A 9,404-nucleotide genomic window follows, 5' to 3' on the forward strand; every position below is an offset into this window, starting at 1 on the left:
TAATACATGATACAGTTCAACTCTGGGCATTTGTAAGATTCCAAAGAGATGTCAGCACTGTTTTGGGGAAACAGATTTTGAGTTAGGGCAATGAGGACTAGGATTAAATGAGTTGGGATATATGAGTTTTGTGTTTAAAAGGAAAAAAATCTATCTTTTGGAAAAATTAATCTTTGCTTCAAAGTTTTTTCTTTTTTTACTGAAAATATCTTCAAAATCTATTGTGATTCCTTCCAGAGATGGTTTGAATCATTTCCTCTAGTTGGTATTACAGATAGATCAGAGATACCTTCACTCCTCTAGCTAGATAGTTTTGATTTAATCTTTGTGTGTGTGTGTGTGTGTGTGTGTGTGTGTGTTTTCCCTAACATTTGGTTTAACCTAACTTAGCCTTCCTGAATTATGTTTAGTACTTATTTTTTTTCAAGAAAAGAATAGCTTTCTCAAATAAAATTTATCATCTGCAAATTCCATTGCATTTGGCCAGTATTAATTATAGCAGCCTCACAGAGTGGATAGATTTCTTGGGGGGGTTTTCCTGTGACAGGTGCCATCTGCCAAGATCAAAGACACATGTTTATTACATCTAGAAGCTCTAAATCTTAAGACTTAATTTCCAATTATACTGTTAGATGGGTCTCTCACTGCCACAGCATCTTTCCCAGTTTAGTAGTATTCATAGCTGTACTTTTCAGAGATGCTTGATATTCACGTGCCCTTCTCAGTATTCAGACAGAAACAAAATAACAATATTAGAAAAGTTCTTCGAAAATTACCAGTAGAATACAAGGAATTTAAACTTGTGTTTAATTCTAGATACTCTTCTCACCTAAAAGTAAGTCAGAACAGACAATATTTCAATGTATAAATTCTGTGGTAACTGATTAAAGGAAAGCTTGCTAGAATCTCTAATAGTTTTTGGAAGTAATTAGAAGCAAAGCATAATTTATTATCCCTCTCTGCATGACATAATGGAAATACTTAATAGAAAAATAAATGAAATCTCAAAATAGTAAGAAATGCAATTGACTAGACCATAATAATTTGCGATATTTAGTTACAGATATACAAAACAGTATAGACTTTAGCAAGAACCAGAAACTAATGTGTGTTCTTACGTATGACCAGAGTAAGCTTTATCTACAGCTATAATATTTTTTTCAAACTGGATATCATTCTGTAAGAAAGGAACAATTAGAAATAAGACTATCATCCAATTTTGTGTAGAACTAAATATTTTCATCCTGGAGGCTTTTGTTTTGTGTATGTTATATTGATATTGCTAGAATTGCAAACAGGATGATATATTTTTTTTACAAGTTACCTTCTCAGAGAAAATTATACTTATGAGAAAAATATGAAATAATGTATCAGATAATTCTTTATAATTTACATTTGATTATTATTGAAAGTATCATCTTATAATATTTCCATAGGCCATCAGGAAAGTTGGCAAGGGAGCAGAGACCCAGAGGGACAGGATGAGAACAGGAGACAAGAGGGTTCTAGCCTCACTTCTTCATTTATTTGTGTCCTTGAATTTGGCACCTGTCAGTGGTCTAAGAAGAAAAACATTAAATAACTGTTGGCGTCTACTGTATCTTAAACCCATAAATGTTTCATGGAATAACTTTGACAATTTTTAACCTTTTTTAAAAATCTAGGCTTTTGATATTAAGGCAGATACAGATAAATGGAAATCCATGATAAAAGTGCCACCTCAAGTTACTAGCCCATCTCCTGGTGATCTGTTTGGGATGGTGGTCTGTTAACTAACTTTCTTTTCTCCTAATAAGATTACTTTCCATTCATGGATACCAGTGTCATTGGGTTTAACTTTGAGAAACTATTATCAGGGGACTGATCTGGAACCGAGTTCTCCACTAATGTTTCTGCTGGCTTTGCTTTTTCTCAGGCTAAGCGTTCTACATTGGAATCTGGATAAAGTATTTCAGCAAAGCACTGAGTTTACTTCTGTCCAACCTATGGACTAATAGCAGACTCAAAGCATCTACTATTTCATTATTTCCCCCCTAGCATCAGCAAGGTATCACTTTACAGCATTATTAACTTGAAAAATATGCTACAAAGCATATTTCTCAGGAGTTTTGCTCTGACATGGGTGGGGTGTAGGGCCTGGTGGGGATGTTCTGCCAGGAGTATCCATGAGCTTGTAACAGTTTCCTCTGGTAGAAACTTCCCAAGGAAGTGCCTCCACCATAGTAGAGAAGGGCGAGCTGCATTGCCAAAGTGAAAGCTTTTCTTTTCCATTTATTTTTGTTTTTTTTCCTTCTGTATCTTTTATTTCATATGGTTTAAAGAACAATATGTAGAATTGGGAAAAATTTTGTGTTAATTTCTCAGTTAAATTTCCAACACACCCTACCTTAGTTTTCTTGACGTTCAAAATGGGGACAATATAACCTATCCAACCGTAGTATATACAAAATGGAAAATGGTTTTTGTAGAAACAATGAAAAACTGTTTTCATATAAAATAATGAGATCATACTAATGTATAATATCTTTATTTTTAGCTCATCATTTAAATATCTCTTTAAAAATCTATGCAGATGGTTCACAAGCACCAGCCAGACCTCCTAAACCACGACCCCGCAGGACTGCACCAGAAATTCACCACAGAAAACCCCACGGGCCTGAGGCAGCATTGGAAAATGTCGATGCAAAAATTGCAAAACTCATGGGAGAGGGTTATGCCTTTGAAGAAGTTAAGAGAGCCTTAGAGATAGCCCAGAATAATGTCGAAGTGGCCCGTAGCATCCTCCGAGAATTTGCCTTCCCCCCTCCCGTCTCCCCACGTCTAAATCTATAGCAGCCAGGACTGTAAACACCAGAACACAAAGCAATTGCTGAATATTCCAGATGTGTGGAAAGGAGAAAAGTGAGATGGAATTCAAGAGAGAACGTCTCCTCCTCACGTGGCATCTTGAGAAGAGAAAGGCTCGGAAGTGCTGCTTCTCAGAAGACAGCTTCTTGCTCAGGATGCCAATGGCCACGGCTTCCTTATTTTTGCTAGCCATACTTTTAAATCAGGGTTGAACTGACAAAAATAATTTAAAGACGTTTACTTCCCTTGAACTTTGAATCTGTGAAATGCTTTTCCTTGTTTACAAGTTGGCAAAGTTGCAGTTTGTTTTTTAGTTTTGTTTGGGGACTTTTTTGATACCTGTACTGTGTTCTTGATAGACCCTCTGTACAGTGGTCAGGTCTGCTGTAACATTTTCTACCAACTCCCTTGCTGTCTGCGTCAACAGCTAAGTCACATATTCATTTTGATCGCTCCCATCCCACCCACCCACCCCCAAACCCAGGTCCAGTTCCATTTCTCCCATTTACAAGATGCTTTAAAGGTTCTGATTTTCAACGTATCAAATTAATGCAAAAAAAGTGTGTGGCCTTCACTACTGAGTCTTTTCTTTGGAAACCATCACTGTTGAGAGATGGGTAAAAATCTGAATGTATAAAGCATTTTTTGGTCAATGAATGCCTTTTATAAGGGGTTTTCATATAATATAGAAGAGCTTCCCTTTTTGTGTAAGTTTTGTGATCTTCCACACTCTCATCTTTGTCATCCCAGGGGTGTCACGGCGCTAAAAACAAAAACCTACAATATTAGAAAGCAACTACCGCAGAGGTGGGAGAATACGCTTGCACATGACAATGCCGTATTGAAGTTGTATAATGAGGTCCCCTGATATTTATGCCGCATTACCTTGAGGCATGCTGAATAAGAGGGCCGTCTCCCAGAAATACATTAATAATTTTCAGATAAAACTATCACCATACCTTTCCCGAAGTGGAATCGAGTTCATTTCCTGTTTGAGTGATTACACTCTGGTACCTAAAAAGTTTAGGAACCAGTTCATATTGCAGTGGAAACGTTACATCTTTGACGCACTGTTAAGTGCTGATGCTACTGTGGCACTGTTTATTTTTCTTTTGCAAAATTCTTAGTAATTTTCTCTCTCCCATCAAATGAGAGTTCGTATTTAATTTTTTGATTCTCTCATTCATTGCTCCACATTGCTCCATCCAGTCAGGTATAAGACATTTATATAGTTTTGCCTTTTTTGCAAAATGGAGGTTGGTTCTTCAGAAACCGTGTTATTACTTTTAATAAACCTACAAATATTTATTGGGCATCTATGATGTGCTCCACGCTGTCAGGCACTGTGTTCTTAAAGCACAAACCGTCACAAACTGATTCCATTGTAATATTCTGTTATCCTTTATCTGCCCTTTTGATGGTGAAAGTGTCTCTGCTGGACAAAGCCTGGAAGGGTTCCACCAGCGCTTTAGAATTTTCAGGCAATCTGCTTTTTTTTTTTTTCTTATTTAGTGAAGAAACTAGACAAAACCAGGTCTGTGTTAAATGCTTGAACCCACAGAAGGCTTCCTAAACGTGGACTGATTGCAGGTTTGTGCACGTTTCTGCCACTCCTTTAACTTCACACAGTGTGATGTAAAAAGATGCATCTCATAGTGAGTCTTTCTTCGGGATTTGAAAGCATGTAACCAAACATGTGGCAGAGCCAAAGGAAATTAACAGTCAAGACTTGTGTAGTCATTGCATTGACCTGGGGAGGGAACTAACGCATTCCTTTGTGAGCTGACATGTGCCCTTACTTGACAGTTTGATCTCCTGACATGAGGTACCTGAGGAGTCACAGGCCTTGGATAGTTTGTGCTTATATTTTAATTTCTTCAGCTGATTCTGAGCTGGTTCATGTCCCTGGAAGAGAATTTTTAATTTGCTTTAGATGTTCTTCCTGTAAGTAGGTATATGAGGGCAGTTTTTTACACTTTTAAAAACTGCATTGGCTAATTCTCCATTGCTTTATGAACCCCATGTTATGTCATCATGATTTTTCATTTATTAGTTTCTGATGTCATGTTGGAATAGCACTGTGGTTCTTTTTTTTTATGACTTGCTGATCTTAGGTACAGTGTAAAAGCCAAAAGTTGCCACTTCATTGTGATAATATTGTTATAACATTCTTAATAGATTAGGGAAGGATGTAAAATACGAATGTTAGGAAGTATAGTATATTCTCATTCAAACAATTCTCAAAAATGTGAAAATTCCCAGTGAGGATTAGAAGAAGACTGGTGACAATATAGAAAATTTAGGCCTGAATTTTTAAAAATCTATTTTGCAAAGAAAACTTACTAGCCTCCACCAAAATCTCTCTGTATCTAGTACTCAATAGCAACAATTAGTTTTATCATTAAAAAGAACGAATCAAAATTTTGTATGGAATGGAAAGAGCGAAACTTTCAAACATTATCATGAAAAACCTATTGCTACCTATTACCTATGACTTATCAAACTCAAAAGTTTTTTTTTAGGAAATAATTAAACCAAAATACATTTTTAAATTATAAAAGTGACTAGCCATTAATGGTTGGAAATGAACCAGGTTTGGTTTCACTGTGATCCAAGAAGTTTGACATTCCTCCCATGTCTCAAGACTTGGTAATATGATTATTTTTAAAGCCAGTATGATATATAATTCATATAATTAAAACAGATTGTGGCCAACATTAACCTGCTCTCCCCTGTCCCCCAACATATTCTGGGGGTAGAAATACTTATCCTCAAAGACAGTCCAGTAAATTAATCTCCACAATCTCTTTTTCCCCTTGATGTCTGTAATATCTATCCTAGCCAGATTTTCTAGAATTGAATCAGCAGTGCTTACGGTGATCTTGAACTTCCTTCCACAAAGATGACCTTGAGCCCCTCCCCATCCATATTCCCTTGCCTATATTGCAAAGAGTAGTAGAGCCCTAACTGCAACTTCAAAGGGCCCATTGGTTAACTCAATATTTCACACACAAGAACACTTGCAAAGATTTTTTCGTAATGTGAATTTTTTCTCTTTCAGTTCCAGAAGCATTTCCCACAGTTTGGACATTATTTTTCCTCTCGGATCTTCAACTTGAAGCTTTAATTTGCACTGAATTATCTAACCTGGTTAAAAATTTAATCTTTCTCTTATGCTGACAGATTTGGAAGCAAATTACAGTATGTTTTCAACAATACAGATACTGCCTGTTGACCTGGAATTTTAATGCTTCTAGGAAAAGTTTCCAGAAAATGACAGCAGTTGAGTGAAGGGTTTTCTTCCCAATTTACTATTTTATTTTTTTAATGCCTTTTTTAAACTTGTCTAATATGGCAAAATAGTTATGTGTTCAATTAATTTATATTTTATTCATCCTTTTTCAATTCTGGTTATTATGTAAACGCCAGTACTTTATCTGTTCTTTTAAGGTATTTTATAAAATGAATGTTAACAAAAGCAGAGTTGGTATTTTATTTTCAAATGAATGCAAACATTTCTTTCACAGCACTTCTATGTTGTATTTTTTTTCTTCGTGTTACGCAAAAGACATTTGACTTAAGAGCTAACTGGCCAAAGTGGTACAAAGTACCCATCCCACATGATTTAGTTATTAAATACCAAAAACATATCATTTAAAGATATTTCACATAGATAAGCTACTCCCATGTCTTAGAACTGAAAGTCAAAGTTATATTAAGGTTCTGAGTAAGAAACATCATATCTGGGAAAGGCTGACGGTCTTCTGATGACATACCATATAATTGTTCATTCTTAACCAACAGTAACATTTATTCTTTACATTGATTTTTCTAATCATTTGTTACTGGCCAGTACATATTAGGGAGAGAACAATGGCGATAAACCATGTTAATAAGTGCTTTTATATCAGGAACCATAGCAGAATGTTGTGAAAATCATTGGTACATGCAAAATCTCATGCATAGTAGTGCTTCAAAGCACACATAATTAAATGGAAGATACAAGCACGTAATTCCAATACAATAAGTACTGTACATAAGTTACCACATTGTACTGGCATTATGTGCTTATGGTAAGTGCAGAAGAACTATACTGGGCCCTTAACATATGCAAGGAACTTAGTATCAAAGCATTTAATGCTTTGTGACCACCTAGAGGCGTGGGATAGAGAGGGTGGGAGGGAGGGAGACCAAGAAAAAGAAAGTGAATAAAGCATTTAATCCTTTCAACTACCACATGCCTCTTCTAGGACTGTGAAAGTAAAGCAGGGTATGATGCATTCCTTCTGGTAAGCTAGACAAATGATAAGGCTGATTAGCATTTTGTCAGCCTGAAAGAGAAGCAAGGTTTTTGCTGTTAAGAAAGAACCCTGGAGGTAAAGCTTTTCAAACAGGAACAGCACACATGATAAAACACTTATTTAGGCAAAGTAGTAGGGCCTACGGAACACAGAAGAGACTAGGAAGGGTATACTGATGTCTGAAGGTGAAGGACCATGCCAGTCACTCTCAGATCCTAGGAACCACAGGATTAGAAATCACTTGCTGGAGGTCAGAGATGCTAATATCCATGAAAATGCCCAGAGAAATTAGGGTGTGTCTAACAGGAATTGCCACATCAAATCATCAGGCAGTAAACTAAGGGAAATTTAATTTTCATGGCTTTCTTTCATGTCCCTCTTTTGTTTGATTTTTTTCAAGGGAATCTGGGCAGTATTCTTAACTACCTATTTTTGCTTCTTTTTCATCCTTACTGCCACCACCCTCTTTTGGGTCTGAATTTTGACTGCCCTAGAATTTTAAATAGCCTGTAATTGACCTCTATGGCTCTAGTGCAAGACAGAATGAAGTTTCTGAAATTAAAACTCCTGATGACTTTCTATGGTAGGGATTCCTTCTCTGCATTCCTCTTTCTACTCATCTCCCCCTCCAGACCCTCTTCACTTCTGCTGAGCTGGCAACTGCCCAAATGAGCTCCATGTTTTGTACTTGCTAGTCCGTCTGAATATTCCTTTCCCTTTTTCCAGCCTGGACTATTCATTCTTCAAAACCCAGCTCAATCATTTCCTCTGTGAAGCATTTCCTATCTTATCCCACATGTCAAATTGAGCATGTCATCTACATCTCACACGGCACCAATATTCTAATGCTTACCATGTAGTTTTTGCAATTACTTCATTCTACAGATGGCCCCAACTAGACTGAACTTCTTTAGTCTAATATATGTCTGTGTCCCAAGCTCCTAATATAGAGCCTAGCACATAGTAAACAATAAAACGTTTCGAATAAATGGAAATGGCACTCTTAAGCAGCCAACAGTGGAAACAGTCCTGAAAGCTTAGTAAAGCTCTGCAACTAGCTGTGTGGAATGCCATCTCTTTGATTCGTCTTTCTCCACCCATGGACTAGGAAATACAAAAGCCTACTCACTAACGTGATTACAGTAGATGCCTTAGTTTTTCTTCACTGTTTGGATGGGGAGCAAAAGTTATTTCATAACAAAAATAAATCATTCACAAAGTAAAAGCTAGGAGGTTTTAAAATTTGAAGATTTAATTTTTTTTAATTTATTCTACCTTTTAGTAACTTGAGAGGCTAAGAGAATACTTAATTCTTCATAAAGAGGTTATGACAAACATGTCTGTTCAAGAGACTACTGCTCACATATTCCCATGGCAATGTAACAGTGGTTAAGAGTGCAGGCTCTGGAGCCAGACTGCCTAAGATCAATTTCTATATCTGCTCCTTCCAAGTTATATGACCTTAGACAGGTGTCCTAACCTCTTAGTGCATCAGTTACCTCGTCTGTAAAATAAGAATAGCAACCAAACCCACCGTAAAGGATTTATAGGAGGCTCAGTGAGTGAATACTGATAAAGAACTTAGAACATGTCTAGTACCATTGAATGCTCAATAAATGGCAGCTCTAATTACCACATACCCTAAAGAACTTAAGCCACATTTCATCTCCCAGGACCCCCAGAGTAGATGGCAAAGAAAAGCATGTCAGATTTATCCTTTCATTTCACAGAGCAAAAGGTAGACAGCAGTGTAACAAGTTTGTTCTGGCTAAACTGAGAAAATTTTAAACTTTGGAAGGTAATGAGCTACACATTCTACTGACAAATTGCAGAGTTGAGTTTTTCATGTAAAACATTTACTATCATCATGCACTCTTCCTGTAGTTGTACACAAAGTACACAAAGCCCAATACAATGAAGGTAGAGATTAGAGGTGGTGAGATGGCTAGATCACCAACGTTAGTCTGGGCTCCTCCAGAGCTGCTTTCTTCCGCATTGACCACCACCTAGACCAAATACTCAGAAGCTATTTTATTAATAGATGAAAGCTTTTTTTTTTTTAAGTTTAAAATCTAGTTCAAGCACAACAAATAATTTTGTCTTTGGGATACAGAGAAAAGTGGCATAACTACTGGGTTCCTTTAGTCACTTCATACTAAACCAGAGGTAGAAGAAGATTTTCCCTAAAATGAGGCTATAGCCCCAATGCTGAAAACCACAGGTACTAACTAAATGCCTCTATATTCTACAAACCCA

The 9,404-nt window shown here is 36.7% G+C and overlaps 1 protein-coding gene across 4 annotated transcripts in view; it reads left to right on the top strand.

Annotated features, from left to right (window-relative positions):
* Positions 1–6,330, top strand: part of CBLB (Cbl proto-oncogene B) — a 215,818-nt gene extending 209,488 nt beyond the window's left edge. For all 4 annotated transcript variants that reach the window (XM_067739005.1, XM_067739009.1, XM_067739006.1 and 1 more), the window contains exon 19: positions 2,573–6,330. In XM_067739005.1, coding sequence (XP_067595106.1) covers positions 2,573–2,832 — 260 coding nt within the window. In that variant the 3' untranslated portion in view covers positions 2,833–6,330. The remainder of the gene's footprint in view (positions 1–2,572) is intronic.
* Positions 6,331–9,404: the final 3,074 nt, after the last annotated feature.

The sequence above is a fragment of the Pseudorca crassidens genome, chromosome 5, assembly GCF_039906515.1.
Source record: "Pseudorca crassidens isolate mPseCra1 chromosome 5, mPseCra1.hap1, whole genome shotgun sequence".
Lineage (NCBI taxonomy): Eukaryota > Metazoa > Chordata > Mammalia > Artiodactyla > Delphinidae > Pseudorca > Pseudorca crassidens.